This window comes from Bos indicus, chromosome X (assembly GCF_029378745.1).
Source record: "Bos indicus isolate NIAB-ARS_2022 breed Sahiwal x Tharparkar chromosome X, NIAB-ARS_B.indTharparkar_mat_pri_1.0, whole genome shotgun sequence".
Classification (NCBI taxonomy): Eukaryota; Metazoa; Chordata; class Mammalia; order Artiodactyla; family Bovidae; genus Bos; species Bos indicus.
Window position 1 is genome coordinate 13,556,012 of NC_091789.1, and position 16,158 is coordinate 13,572,169.

General features: G+C 34.9%; 1 protein-coding gene across 6 annotated transcripts in view; it reads right to left on the minus strand.

The window, feature by feature from the left end:
- Nucleotides 1-16,158, minus strand: part of SMARCA1 (SNF2 related chromatin remodeling ATPase 1) — a 73,199-nt gene that overhangs the window by 17,030 nt on the left and 40,011 nt on the right. For all 6 annotated transcript variants that reach the window (XM_070783873.1, XM_070783877.1, XM_019955985.2 and 3 more), the window contains 4 exons: nt 12,510-12,620; nt 12,140-12,253; nt 3,502-3,624; nt 716-848 (listed from right to left, as the gene is read on the minus strand). In XM_070783873.1, coding sequence (XP_070639974.1) covers nt 716-848; nt 3,502-3,624; nt 12,140-12,253; nt 12,510-12,620 — 481 coding nt within the window. The remainder of the gene's footprint in view (nt 1-715; nt 849-3,501; nt 3,625-12,139; nt 12,254-12,509; nt 12,621-16,158) is intronic.

The following is a 16,158-nucleotide window of genomic DNA, read 5'->3' on the forward strand; positions in this document are numbered from 1 at the left end:
ACTTCCTATGTTCTACATAAAGAAAACTTACTACACATACTTGTCTATTTTAAAAGATTTGTTTTCAGAAGCCTGAGGTTGGCTGCACTGTGACATTGTAATCAGTATTTATTCCATATGCTTTGGCACATAATTTAGTTCTGGTCAAGACCAAAGACACAGCTGAGTAAGAGAGGGAGTTGGCACATAATTTAGTTCTGGTCAAGACCAAAGACACAGCTGAGTAAGAGAGGGAGTTGATTCTAGGACCTGTCAACAGATTTATTCAAGCAGTCTTTTCAGATCTACTCCAGCTTGCCTGGAGTTAATGGAATTCATATAACCTCCCTGGAGCAAACAGAAACCCTGAGAGTGCCTGAGGATCTAAAAGAACCTGATAGGAATCCTCTACTTCAAGGACAACCTAGAAAAACACTAATTCCATCCACTGAAACTGAAGTCCAGAACTTGACTTGCCCAGAAGATGATCATCCACTAGCTACCCTTGTTTTATCAGTGCTATACTTCGCTCTATTAGCTAACTAGCAGGGACAACAGCAATTTGTTTTTGTAAGTCTTATCATCTTTTCATAGAAATGCAATTATATTTTATACTTTCACCTACAGTTTATTCATAAAAGTTGAAAGGTCTTTGAACAAAGGTATAATTAAACTGACACAAAGAAATGCATAAGGTTACAAGTAAAACACCATTTTTGAAGTTATATATACAAACCTGAATATTCCATGACCTCCTCAGGGGATTTGCCCTCCACCTCTCGAGCTATATTATCAATGTCATCTCTTCCATATTTCTCATTAGCTTTAATGAACTGATTGAAATCTCGCTTAGTCCAGTTTGTGAATCCCTGTGAACAAGAAAGCAAGCATCATCAATAGAGGTTAAATTAACAAATCCAAATATTGTTCTATTTAGTTCTATACAACAATACATTAAAAACAGTTCAAAAGACTTAAAATTTTTCTTCTTATAAAATCCCAGGTTTTTTTATGTTGGAATCAAAAGTTGAATAGTGTTATTGCAAAAATAACTGCTTTTCTATCATAAAGAGAATATATTTCCCTCTAAGTACTAAAAACTGATTTATAGTTCCAAGATATTATATAGTTTTTAACTCCGTATTTTATAGATGCCTACTACATTAAAATACAAATGCATAAAATAAAAATGCTAATATAAATGCTGAAGTCCTGGATATTCCAGTACTTCATTTTTTTCACAGACATGTTCCCACGTAAATTAAGAAAAAAATTGTTGATGCTTTAAATCAAAAAAATACATAAAGAAAAAAAGACTGAAGAAAAATTTTTATAACTCTTTACATCATTCCAAACTACTATGAATAAATAATTTCTGTTCAAAATTATATTCATAAATAGGATTTCTATAAACGGTGTTATTGGGCCCACTCAGTTTCTTTCCTAAAAGAGAACAGTTTGACCAATCAGTGTTTTCAGTCTCTTTGGTATTTATTAGCATGTCTCTGAAGTCACAAGACTAAATTTCTGTCTTCCATTCCTCATGCCCCAACCCACATAAATGTGATAACCTCAACAAAGCAAAACTCTATCCTTAACCTCTAGTTGATAAAGTTTTCTGCCACATTTTGTTCCTTTGTACTCCTGTGATTTTTTGAAAGATTAATTATTTAGGGCAGTAGAGAAAAATGACTAAAAATGACTTCAAGTACTAAGAGGGACAAAAAATTGATTTTGTTTCTAATTACAAACAAAAGCAATTTCTCACTTGAGATTGCATGTTCACAATATGTTGTACATTTACAATATACTGCAAGCCAGGGAACATTCTAAGACCATAACTTTATTTTTGTGTTCAGGAAATAAATTTTGAAAATAAAACATGAATATTTAAATATTTTATTTTATTCTATGGTAAGTCCTAATATGATAGGGAAACAGTGTCAGACTTTATTCTTTTGGGCTCCAAAATCACTGCAGATGGTGACTGCAGCCATGAAATTAAAAGACGTTTACTCCTTGGAAGGAAAGTTATGACCAACCTAGATAGCATATTCAAAAGCAGAGACATTACTTTGCCAACAAAGGTCCGTCTAGTCAAGCCTATGGTTTTTCCAGTGGTCATGTATGGATGTGAGAATTGGACTGTGAAGAAAGCTGAGCACCAAAGAATTGATGCTTTTGAACTGTGGTATTGGGGAAGACTCTTGAGAGTCCCTTGGACTGCAAGGAGATCCAACCAGTCCATTCTAAAGGAGATCAGTCCTGGGTGTTCTTTGGAAGGACTGATGCTAAAGCTGAAACTCCAATACTTTGGCCACCTCATGCGAAGAGCTGACTCACTGGAAAAGACTCTGATGCTGGGAGGGATTGGGGGCAGGAGGAGAAGGGGACAACAGAGGATGAGATGGTTGGATGGCATCACCGACTCAATGGACATGAGTTTGAGTAAATTCTGAGAGTTGGTGATGGGCAGGGAGGCCTGGCGTGCTGCGATTCATGGGATCGCAAAGAGTCGGACACGACTGAGCGACTGAACTGAACTGAACTGAAGTCCTAATATTTAGCCAGTCGCAATTACATTTTCCAACTGAACTTTATGACTTCCAGGCATTTGGCTCAGAAACTTATGAATGTAATTTGTAAAAATTCATTCAATAAAATTACATGTTATAACAAAAAGACCTATATAAAAATAATATATAAATATAAAAATGAACTTTCAATAATTAATATGGAAAATTTCCTAGCACTGTGCTTTGCATATTGCTCAAAAAATCTGTTGAATAATAAATCTTTCTGGCTCTTTTCTATACTAAGGTAGAACACATTTTTATTTATTATTTTGTAAGTACCTTTTGCACTGTAATTCTTTTTATCTTCTACAGATTATTTTGGAAGTTATGTCACTCATAAAACTCATTAAAGCAACAATGACCAGAAAGCATCAATATATTGTTCAAATGAAAATGTTTATATTTAATTATTAGTAAATATAAATATTATTTAAATATTTAATAACTTTTAACTATACAATAAGTATCTTTAAAAGTTTCAGAAATTTCTCACCATTGTATTAAAATTCTTTTCAAGAAAGGATATGAGGCATTTTGAGGATTATGAAGTCATTCCATAAATAAAAGATTAGTAGAGTATAATTTCAGAAGACAGCTCATAATCAATAAAATAAATATTTTAAGAATATGCTAGTAATTATTGTCTATCAGGATTCATATGTGGGTTAAGTGACTTTAGTATAATTGATAAAATGTATGTCTTATTTCTAATAATTGACACATATTTTTCATTTATGTATCTTTTAGTATTTCCAAAACTGTTTTATATAAGAGATTAAAAAATAGGGATTGTTGATCTAAATATATGTCTACACTATGGCCCTGTGCTTTGCTGGTGTGTCTGATCAGGGTACCAGGCCCATACAATAAAAAAATAAGTGTGATCTATATTTTCTTTTCTTCTACTGGTTGACTAAAAGTATTTCAATCACTTAAAATATTTTACTTGTGTGAGAAGTTTTTCTTTTTCTTCAGTCTCTTCTGGTGTAAGAGGTTCAGCTCCATCAATCTTTTTTTGTTCCTCTCTTTGAGCAACAGCTGGATTTGGGATATCAGGATTCCTTGGGACCTAAAGATCGAGAGATGTGTTATGAGTAAACTGTTGAGAAAAATTAATTAAGGGTATACATACTTGTATCAATATGTAGAGTTATTTCAACAGTAAATTATCATACCATGACACATGATCCTCTCCACATTTCTCCTACCATGATATTACCAAAGTAAAATTGTTCTTAAATGTGCCATGTGGTATTTTATAGTTAAAAACCCATTGCTAAATGCCACATTATATTCTAGATTTAATCATACTGTGGAACGAAAAAAATCCCTATGATATTATTAATACATGGTAATAATATCATTATCCCCAACACCAACATTATACAATAAAATCTCAAGCCCAGAAACAAAGTTTGGTAGTACGGAAAGAGTCCATATTCACCTGGCAATATAGACCAGGGCATAGAAGTAGCAATGCACCTGAAGATTGCATCCAATGCTCTGATCAGTTCAGCGTGCAAAAAGAAAAGAGTGCTTTTACTGCCTGCCAGGGTATGGAGAGAGAGACCATCTTCACATAAAATGCCAAGACTGAAAGAATTGACAGAATAAAGAAGAAGCAAAAAAAAGAGAGAGAGAAAGAAAGAGACTATATATATATATATATATAAGAGGGAAGGGATAAGCAAAGCACACAAACAGCTGCGATGGGACCTGCAGTCAAGGGAAAAAGACTACAGCAGCCGTGACCAACAAAAAGTGTAGTGTATACTATACATCTCTGCATAGTATAGAGAATTGCAATACACTGACAACTGAGAAGAAGAGAGCTCAAGTTCAAAAGACTGAGGACAGAAGCTCAGCTCTACAAGGAAGCAAGCAGTCAGCCATCATCTGTATGTCAAAAATGTAGCCCCAGGGGCCTCAGTGTGGCCCCATGAACACAGACAACCCGTATAGTTCAGCAGTATGGAGCAGCATTCACTGTATGGAGTGATAAACTAAGTTACTCAGCGCAAAGCCTCACATCATTTTAAGTGCATCTGCAGTGACAATGCAGCACATTGATTTAGGAGGGCAGGTATATAACATATATAGTACATTATTTTTAGCATTCCATTAAATATGGCAAGAACAGGATTGATGGTAAGCCTTCCACTGTTTCGAATGCACACCTATCATAAATGACTCATCCTCCAGGGGTATCAGATAGTCACGGTTTTACTGTGATGTAATTTTAAATGCATATTAGGGTATATCTCTCTAATCATTATACATATTTCATAGCATTTCAACCACAGGGTTGTAACTTAAATGTTTTTAAAAACTATTGTATCCAGTAGTTGTTTAAATATGAAACCTACTAACTGGGCATTAAAAAGAAATACTGAAGGACCTTCCTGATGTGCTTCCAATGCAGAGGGCACAAGTTTGATCCCCTGTCAGGGAACCAAGATCCCACATGCATGCTGTGGCCAAAAGAAAAAATTTTAAGACATACTGAAAAAACAGATTCATTTGTAATCATCAGTACGAGACAATCAAATTAGTAAGTACTGACTAAATGTCTGTTTTATCCATAGCACTATGACAGGTGTTCACTGGAATATAAAAAGCAGCCAACACGGTCCTTGCCTACATAAGGAGCTCACAACCTAGTTGTGGAATTCTGAGCTGTACTCTAAGAATTCTAAAGATCTGGGGAGATGGAAAAGAGAGAAAGAATATTCTAGGCTGGAGCAGTAAAGCAAAAACAGTGACGGTAAAAACCAGAAGGAGCATATATGGAGTTTATGTTGAGAAGGGATAAGAAACAAGGCCAGGTGGAGACAGAATTAGAAGGCCTTCTCAAACCACACAGTAGGCAACAACAAGCCACCGGAGATTACAAGGGAGTAGTGTTATATCACCTGTAAACCTTGTGCTGGATGGACTGAAGTAGGGAAGCAACTAGAGGCAAGAGAACCAGCTAAACTAACCTAGAAATGAGGTACGGTCACCTGGCCTAGGATGATAGCAAATGGAAATGAAAAGGAAGCTGTAAATTAAAAATGAAGTGTAGTCCAGTGATATGTACGGTTTAACATAACTTTTTTCAATAGCTAAATCCCACTGTTAGATTACCGGCACACCAGCAATTTCACTCTGAACTGTTACAAAGACTTTTAGGAGAATGCTTACAACAGCTTTACTTACAAGAGCCAAAATCCAGAAAACAGTCCAGATGTCCGTCAACAAGAGACTAGATAAGCAAATTGTGCTATTTCCTTACAATGGGATAGTACTCAGCAATAAAAAAGAATGAACCATTGATAATGAGACAACATGGATGAATCTCAAAAACATTATGCTAAGTGAAAGAAGCCTTACAAATATTATATGATTCCATTTCTGTGAAACTCTAGAACAAAAAACCTGATCTACGGAGGAAAATAATATCAGAACAGTGAGTTTGTCTGGGGAGTGGGTTTGGGAATTGACTGGAAAGATGCACTTTCTGGGGGACAGTAATGTTCTATATTTTTGTAGGGACTTCAGTCATGTGGGCATACCATTTGTCAAAATTCATCAAATGATACACAAGATTTATATATTTCAATGTATATAAATTTTATCTTAAAAATCAAATAAATATTGAACTCTGGCTAATGATATGCATATTGAAGTGCTTTATATCTGTAACTTAGAAATGCATTAAAAAATAAGGATATTCATTTGATAGAAAGCTGGAGAAATGGTTAAATAGGTGATAAAGCAAATATAGTAAGATGTAAATTGGAGAATATATGTGGTGTTCACTGTATAATTATTTCAACATTTTTCTATATTTGAAATTTTTTCATAATAAAATGTTGAAAAAATTACAGACACAGCTTTAAAAGTTTAACAGACCCTTTAAATTGCTGATGAAGTTACTTTGGCCTCAAATTTTAATTTTAATTGAGGAAAATCTATTTAATCTTAAGATATTGCTCTACCAAATAGCTTCAAACTTTGCATATGCAAAAACCCTTACTTTAACAAAAAATTTCACAAATACCTCATTTTTATGATAGAAAATGGATAATATACCCACACAAAATAAACTGCTTATTCCTGTGTAGATATTCCCCAATACTAAAAATTCATCCCTTGAATTTTAATAAAGGCAAAATCAGAATATTACATTATACCCATTAAATTTTAGGATCCACTGCTCACATTTTTAATATAGCAAAACTTGAGAATGACATTTAATTTTACATTTACTATTTTAATTCTAAAAGTTACTCAAAAATAGCTGCTAGAATTTTTTAATTAGAAATGACTCAAATTTCCTAAATTCCTGTATCTCCTACAAATAATCTACTTCTTAATATTTATTATTTTTAAAAGGTATTCATTTTTCACCTCATGAGGTTTTATGAGCACTAAGCTTCCCTCGATCTCAAAGTGCTATAAAAGAATTAAATAGACAAATTATAGGCCAAAAGACTAAACAGATACCTAGATAGTATCTCAAGTACTCACATTGTATATATCTCACTGATGGTCCCCAGCAACACTTAACATACAAGAAGTTATCTTTCAAGAAAACAGCTCAATTATGATTTAGATTTCTAGTCAGATTGTAAGGAATTTGTGATTAAGAGCTATGTTCCATGGAAAAGTGAAAAACTTTTTGGAGGGTCATTTTTCTTAGGAGTTTCAGCAAGCATCTCATAGAAATATGGAGTACAGAATTAAATGTGACAACACACAAAATGAAAGTAGTAACCTGAAATCAACTCACGTATTTTAGTTCTACCACAGCACAACAGGTGGCCCACAATGACACATTACCAAAACTCACAAAGATCATAGAACTTCCTGCATTTGTCAAATGTTTATATCCACTTCTAAAGAATTTTTTTTTACTGAAGATATATGTTAGAATGTTCTACAGCCTTCTTCAGCTTCTACTACGGCAAAACTCTTTCACTGTAGGTCTTTAGACTCCATGGGACTTCTGGATACTCTGGATTTTTAAAATTCTGCAATTGAAATTTCAATTCAGTCACCTTCTTCCGACAGAAAGGTTTTAGTGAACAAGTAATTAAAAGCATTAGGGTAACTCCTTTAAGTCACAAGAGCAATGAAGCTTCTGAATATGTTTAACTTGGAACAAGGTCAAAACTTAGACAGCAGGGAAAACTGGCACATAATACACAGCTCTCCACCAAGTGGTGAGAGTAAAACAACTACTTCTCTCAGCTTCAAATAAAACAAAACTCTTCAATTCCAGATCTTATTATCAACAATACTGCTGTGACTTTGTCAAGCTGAGTATGGAGCGGAAAAAAACACAATAGGAAATAAAAATGCAAATAAGCAGGCCTTGGAGAAAAATGCTATTTACCAACTGCTTCAAACCTACTGAGTCCCTCACCAGCTCCACCCCAAGTCACTACAGAACGTGACTGTGGGGACTCAAAATGGGCAAAATGGAACCATGCACCACAGTGCCCCCAGCTTCACACAGAACCTGTAATCCCTGGGCTAACAATCATTTAAGCAAAAAAAAGGGAGAGAGGAGTCCCTTTTTGAGAGTTTAACTATGTACAGAATATCAGGAAACTCCATTACGACGGTCCCGTTTATCTGAGAACAAACTATTGCTCCATTCACTTTTGTGGCTTGGGTTGAGTTTTCTGGAGGTTTAGTAGGGGAAAAAAAATCAATGCTATATATCCTTGAGAAGATATGCCCAACACTTATCAATACCACATCGTCCTTAACAGGAAGCTTTTGCAGATGATTAACATGCCATGCTCATCTGTCCATACAGTCGGCCCTCTGTATCTGTGGGTTCTGCATCCGTGGATTCAAGCAACCTCAGATTAAAAAAATATTCGGGAAAAAAAATTCCAGAAAGTTCCAAAGAGCAAAATGTGAATTGGCTTTGGCTGCATGCAGGTAACTATTTACGTAGCATTCACATTGTATTTATACCTATTTACATAGCAATTACATTGGATTAGGTATTGTAAGTAATACAGACATGATGTAAAATATATGGTCACATTTGCATAGGTTACATGCAAATCCTACACCATTTTATTAAAGAGACTTGAGCATCCACGGATTGTGGTACCTGTGGGGGCTTCTGGAACTGATGCCCCGCAGATACTGAGGGACAACTGTACTCAAACACAAGATCCACCCAATTAAAGCACCCACCTTAGCTCAGGTCTGTAGCCCCTGGTAAAGAATGGAAGAGACAAGGTTCAGAAAGAACCAACATCCAGAATATTTTCTTCTTTGTTTTGTAAATCCTCAGCTAAGTATGCATATGGAGGACCAAGGGAAGTCTTAAGACAATACAAAGGAAATCCCAGATGGGGCTGAGGAGAGTTTGGGACTAGGAGTGGAGTGCCAGGGGATCATTCTCCTTCCACCTCCAACCCACCACCACACTCCCAGCCACCTCCATCTTTTCATCTTCACACTGTGGCAGCTTCCTGGCTGGGTTTCCCTGGAGAAACTCACCATTCTCTGTGTTGCAGCCAGAGTGGTTTTTAAAAATGTAAAGCTGATCATACTCTACCTCTTATAAGTGGTTTGACCTTGAGCAAATTACTCAGGGCAAATTACTCAACCTCTCTATGCCTCAGTTTCCCCATCTGTAAAATAGGTATGTAGTTCCAGGGCTCTTCTGAGAAGGATGAACTAATCATTTTAAACTGAGGAGAGTAAGCAACACAAGTAAGGACTAAATAAGCATCTGCTGTTATTATTCCATCACCCACCTACCCCTCTGCCTTAAAAAAACATCTCAAAGGCTTTCTTTTGCTCTAAAGTTCCACCTAATTAATATGACCTATAATTAATGTTCAATGCTCCACATGATCCAACTCAACCCACTCATCTGTCATTCTCCTTCTCACCACTCCCCAGCAACACTGGGGAGTGTTTCTAAAGGGGCACTCTTCCTTCCTACAACACCTCTGTACCTGTGGCTCCCCAACCTAGCGTTTATCTTCCACACTTCACTTGGCTAATTCCTATGCATCTCTCTGATCTCAGCTTAAATGCTGATCCTTAGAGACCACCTCCCTGACCTCCCAGTCCACGTTAGATACCCACGTTATGCTCCCTCGTAGCACCCTTTTTAAGCACTGAAACCAAATAAAGTTACTACTCTGTACTTTCAGCGTAATGTCTTCGTCTCCCATTAAAATGTTAAGTACCATGTGTGAGGAACCCCCTTGTCCTATTCACCAGTTTATCCTCAGAGCTTGGCATAGAATCTGGCACAGGGGAGCACTCGATGAATATGTCTTAAATGAAAAACAGCTCTCCTTTCACTCACACTCCCTTTCTTGTCACTTCTCTCCAGGAGGTGAGGAACAGAACCCAGGAAGGTGCCATAGCATGGATTCCACGCCCTTCCCTCTCATCACTCATCCCTTTCCTCTCCTCGCATCTTCCTCCCTATCACCCTTTAAAAGCTGTACTTTCATTCCCCTCTCTTCTAAAGTTTCCTCTCTCCTCCATCTCCTTCCAGCTGGCCACTGCCCAACTGTTCATGTAAGACCCCCAACCCCTAACCAGAATTGCCTGTAATGACAGGCACTGTTTACATTAAAACCAGAGCTGTGGTGAGAATGTGGTGGGCACTATATTATCACAGGGAACAGAATTGCAGTATCTCCAAAGAAGGAGTATAAACAGCTATATTAACAGAGGTGATTTTTTTATTGCTGCTACTTGACTACCACTTGGCTCACCTCCCAAACAACATGTCAAACCACTGTAAACACAGTCCTTATTTAGGGCTGCAGAAAGAAGCAGAGTTATGTCACATGCAGAAATAGCCCCGAATGTCTGAGTGGTAAGAGCATAGCATTAGACTGCTTAGAACCTGTGTTTGAGACCAGCACCTTTGGCAACTCTGTTAGCTACCTGACCTTAAATAAGTCATTTAACCTCTCCAAACTTGTTTCCTCACCTATTATATAGAGGTGATAACAAAACCTATCTCATAGCATTTCTTAGAAATCAAATGAAGTGGTAAAGCATTATCCAATTATCAGATGTTCTACACAGATATTTGGTTGATTACTAACTGAGGTCTAACATTTCAATTTGATTCTCCTCTCAAGTCTCACTAATAACAGTCAATAAAAGTAACAGAAAATAATGATCTAAAATGTTTAATAATCCCTAGTGGGATCATGTATATATATGCTTACCTCATAAAATCTTATTCACTACTTTATTAATTTTACTATTTTTATTTTACATTTTGAACCTATAACTTGCCTGTTTCTTCAAACGTATCACTGTTTTCACTTTCTTTGAAGCTGGTTTTATGCCTGATCTGATGTTCAACCATGAGTACTTTACTCTTCTACAACTTCCTAAGAAGGATTTTATCCAGTCCTGCTGGTTAAATACATTCAAATTTAATCACATTTCCCTAACCAGATTATAACTAGCCACTTTATTTATAAATGTTTACATTTATATTCACCCTAACTTTCTTGTTCCTATTTATATATACATTTCCACTTACATTCACCTTAAGTTTCTTATCCCTATTTAAATATATCTAAACTTCGGTACATAAACAGCAAGCAAAACTTTTCTGTTCTATTTCAAAAGACGGTGCTCTAACTCTGGACAAATAGTAGAAACATTCCAGAGAGTCATTCAGTTCCAAAATATGAACTAACTTATAAATATCTTATATATATGTATGGAGCTCTTCTAGGCACATGACAGTTACTAATCAAAATAATTGGTCATAGTTCCATTTATGATAAAGATTCACAATAAATTTTAAAACACAGTTTCAAATTCATAAAACAAAAATCTTCATAAAATTATTATTAGTGTTAATATCTGCATAATTTTGTTCATACTATTGATTATTATACCTTTGGTCATCTCTTTCCATTCACTAGGAAGCCAATTTCAACATATAGAAAATAGCCTGGAATGCTTAATCTCTCAATGTGATAGCTTTAGTATCACAAACTTTAAATTTCACTCACTGTAAATAGGTTCCTATCTACCCATATAAATAAGAAATTTGAATTCCAAAAGATCATTTTTAAATTCCACAATTCACTATCATATTTATCATTATTTTAACACCTAAGTGAACATAATCTACTAACCACCACCGGGGCTTCTATCAATCTATGAGCAATCAACAAGAAAACATTATTTCTTGGTCATTTTGAGGAAAATAATCAAAAATTTTTTATCATCTACCATACATTCACTTCTATCTAAATACATACCTATTACTTATTCTACATATTCTTTGAGCACTTGAACACTAGCATTATTAAAATGAAATTTTAATATTTTTAAATATTTTTAAAATATTAGAAAATTCTCCATTAATCTCATTTAGTGATGATCTCACTAGTGACTGGGTAGTTTGATACTTTACTTCTAGTAAAAACCTTCTCTTTGGTTTTAAAAACACCACTATTTTTATTTACTCTTAGGTTCTCTCACATTAAAATGGAACACTTTCTAGTCTAGCTTAATACATTACATTAGCTTAAAAGATTATATTGTGCTAATCTAAAAAACTGAAAAATTACCTTATAGCCTATTGTCTTCCTATAATAAAGGATTTCCTTTTCAAGGAGCTCAAATAAACGTGGTGGGAAAAATTGAAAATCCTGAACATTTGGCTGTTTTGGAGGTCGTGGAGCCTGTGGGGGAAAAAATGCATTACACACATATTTGTTTCAGTTCATGAAGTGAACTTATCTTTTATTATTTCTTTTATACATAGAAAAATAAATACAATGGAATCCATTCATAAGGCTGGGGCATATCAAGTACTTTTCTGTACTGTTATATTTTAGAGACTAAGATTTAGTACTAATATAAGTAAATCTGAATCAGAGACCATGCTACAAGAGAATTCTGCTATAGGACGTGAAACCTGGCCTCATACTGCTTTACCTTTGGAACCTTCGGCTCACTAACACGTAAAGCCTCTCTGAAGTAGGCATCCACAGCATAGTTTGCTTTGCGTTCTCGTTTGGGAGGTTCAATCCATTCCACCATTCCAAGCTGTACACAAAAACAAGAATGCAGAGTTTAATTACTCCAAATTGTTTTATAAATATCCAGTACATCAAGGCTGTAGAAGTGCGAGAAAACCAAAGCATTAGGAAGAATCAAAACTTGCTTTATAAAACTCTCAATGGAAGAGATACATGCACCCCCAAAAGAATCTGAAAAAATAACTAAATTACTATGCTGTACACTTGAAACTAACACGATATTGTAAATCAACTATACTTCAAAACAAAGCGTTTTTAAGTCACAGCTATACATCCCAAATTCCAAAACCTCATTCTATATAGCAAGTTCAGGTGCAAAGATGGTTTTGGTTTTTTTTTTTTTAAGTATGTTTGAAGCTTGCTGCTGCTGCTAAGTCACTTCAGTCGTGTCCGACTCTGTGTGACCCCATAGACGGCAGCCCACCAGGCTCCCTTGTCCCTGGGATTCTCCAGGCAAAAACACTGGAGTGGGTTGCCATTTCCTTGTCCAATGCATGCAAGTGAAAAGTGAAACTGAAGTTGCTCAGTCGTGTCCGACTCTTAGCGACCCCATGGACTGCAGCCTACCCGGCTCCTCTGTCCATGGGGTTTTCCAAGCAAGAGTACTGGAGTGGGGTGCCATTGCCTTCTGAAGCTTAGCTCTTCCTTATTAGTAATTGAGAAGAATTTGTACAATCTGGTTAATATTTTATGGCAAAATAAATAGTGACTTAATACTGGAGGAAGACTAACATTGGTTCTGGTAACTTTGTTAAGTGTATGAATTAGAAAACAGTTAAAAGCATAAAATACTGAATATCAACATGACAGCCATATATCCCTTCAAATCAAGAGAAATTTTAAAATGAGACCTCTTGGTAAGGTAGATGTGGGACAAGCCAGTGGAATCAGAAAGACTTGAAATTTGAAACAGGTTCTGCCACTTTATCAACTGTGTAACTTTGAAGAAATTATTTTTTCTATCTGTAAAATGGGAATAATAATAATACCTACCTGAGGATTACATGTGACCATATGTGAAAGCATTAGGTAGACTGTCAAGAGCTAAATGTAAGCTATTATTAAACATCCAAAGTGGGGTGATTTAGTAGCATTTGGTAGACAATGATTTGGTAGCATTACAAAACTTTACCCTGATATCAGCTAGAAAAAGTTATTTAAAAGTCAATATACAAACATGACAAAATGAAGTTCTAGAGTCTGAGGTGTGGTTTTCTAGCTCAGATATTTTTCTTGATTTCACAGTACCTAGCCTAGTGCCTTTACATAAAACTGGCCACTAATCTACAATTAATGGTCCCACTCTATTTGACCACATCTACAGGCTGAGTTTTAAGAGTGGATAATACATTTTAAGTATTTTTTAAGCTAATACATTTATTAGCTTAAAGATAATAATTTTTTAGTTTAGCTTAAAAATTAGCTTAAAAGAGTGGATAATAAACTAACATGACTAGAATGGTTAGAAATCTACAAATTCTCAGTGTCTAAAGAAGTAAAGGCTAAAGTCAAATAAAATGGCGGTATCCACATATGGAAACATCTGTGAGACAGAAAAAAACCAGTTCTTTGTTAGACTAAATGTCTCTTTTAACTCTGTAAGTTCGTAAGAGATGGAGAGTATAATGTGAGTTTATGTAAAATGAGAAATACTCACAACAGTGAAATGAGCTGTGTTTTGTCTTTCCCCTCAGATGGGCTAATGTGAGATGACAGTAATGGAAAGAAAAGACATTTTTCAATAACCAATATTTTATTTGTCTCAATTGGGGTTAAAATAAATCAATAATAACGACTTTCTAAAAGTAATGTATCTGGCCATTTAATCTATACTCGTGTGAAGGTTTAGGTACTCAAATTTGAAACAAGTATTAAAGGGCAATTCCTGTACTTTCAAAAACAGAACAAATATGCTAAATTAGTTTTAGATAAGAGTACATTAATACAAACTTATTTAGGTCAATTTATTCAGAATCAATGTCAGCCACTGTGACTTAATTCATCAAGTATGGCTATGAATTAATGCAACTAGTTCAACAAATCTTACATGAAAATCTCCCTTACTGTGCAATTTCCATGATATGTATGAACAACATTCTTGCAGGTTTTCAATTCTTTTCAAAGGATAGTATGAACCTATTTTAAGAACCTATCTAAAAAATAAGGAAACACATTATAATCTCAACTCAGAATATTCATAAAAATTCTGATTTAATCATTCAATTATAAAAGTATGTCATCATAATTGTTATTAAATTTTTTTGTATCTGCACATAATTATTTTCTTAGAAGCACAGGAAAATATGTTATATTAGAAATGACAAATATTTTATTAAGCCTAATTTTCCCTGAAGAATGTAGATAAGATGCACCAGTGATGGTTAGACTCTTCACTGTTTAATATTTTCTACTTTAAAAAACACTCTTAAAGCCAATAAGCCCACAGGAATGACTGCAAAATTAATTTTTAAAAAGTCACATAATGAGATCTAAAAAGCATATTAGGAAGGCAGTTTCTACACTGTGCATGCAGGCTATCACCTCCATCTCATCAGAGTAAACCATAAATGGTCTCAATTAAGGTTAGAGATGGAATAACCAGATAGATTTTGGTCAAGATACTAAAAACTAACCAGTAATAATGGTAGCAACAAAGTGTTATCACCATACTAGTTGCAATGTAAATTAAAATGACCCACCTCATTTTTCAATAAAATCAATACCCAAGAATAAGCTTTTTTTATTTTAAAAAATTCACTGTCAGTTAAAAAATATAACAGCTTTATAGAGCAATTTGAGTAACAAAATAAAAATGACAGAATTTTATTATAACTAAAAAAATAAACATTCTTAAGTCCATGGTGATATAAATAAATGAGTATATAAATAAATGGGTAGAAGGGACAGCTTTTCCTTACAGAAAAATCCCAGTTAATAAATATAGATGGAATGAAGGAAATACAAAATTACCTTTAGGTAAATGCCACAATAACTATTGTAAGCAAACTCCACCAAGAGATGCCAAAATCAGTGTGTAAAAGTTTGAGAAGTAGCTCCCCCCACCAAGATATTTATCAATTATAGAAGGAAAATTGGTAACTCTACAGTGGAAAAATCCAGCAGGCGCCACCTCAACAAAGTGACTAAGATTAATGTCCCCAGTAACACAACATAGTGACATCATGTTCCCTGGTATGACGTACTGAGAAAGACATAACATCCCTTCCAAGGCATTCTTGCCAAAAATGCACAATAGCAATCAAATCATGAAAAAAAAAAAAAAAACACCCAAAGTGAAAGACAAACTATAAGACAGCAGAAAAATACTGTTCAAAAGTGTCAAGCTCATGAAAAACAAAGAAAGACTGAGAACTATCACAGATTAGAAGAGACCAAGGAGACACAGCAACGAAATGCAATGTGAAGACAATGAGAAGACAAGCCACAGACTGAGAGAAGTGTTTGCAAAAGACCTATCTGACTAGCAACCAATGTTTCATGTAAACTCTGAGAAGAAATAAATCTTGCCTTATTTAAAAAAAAAA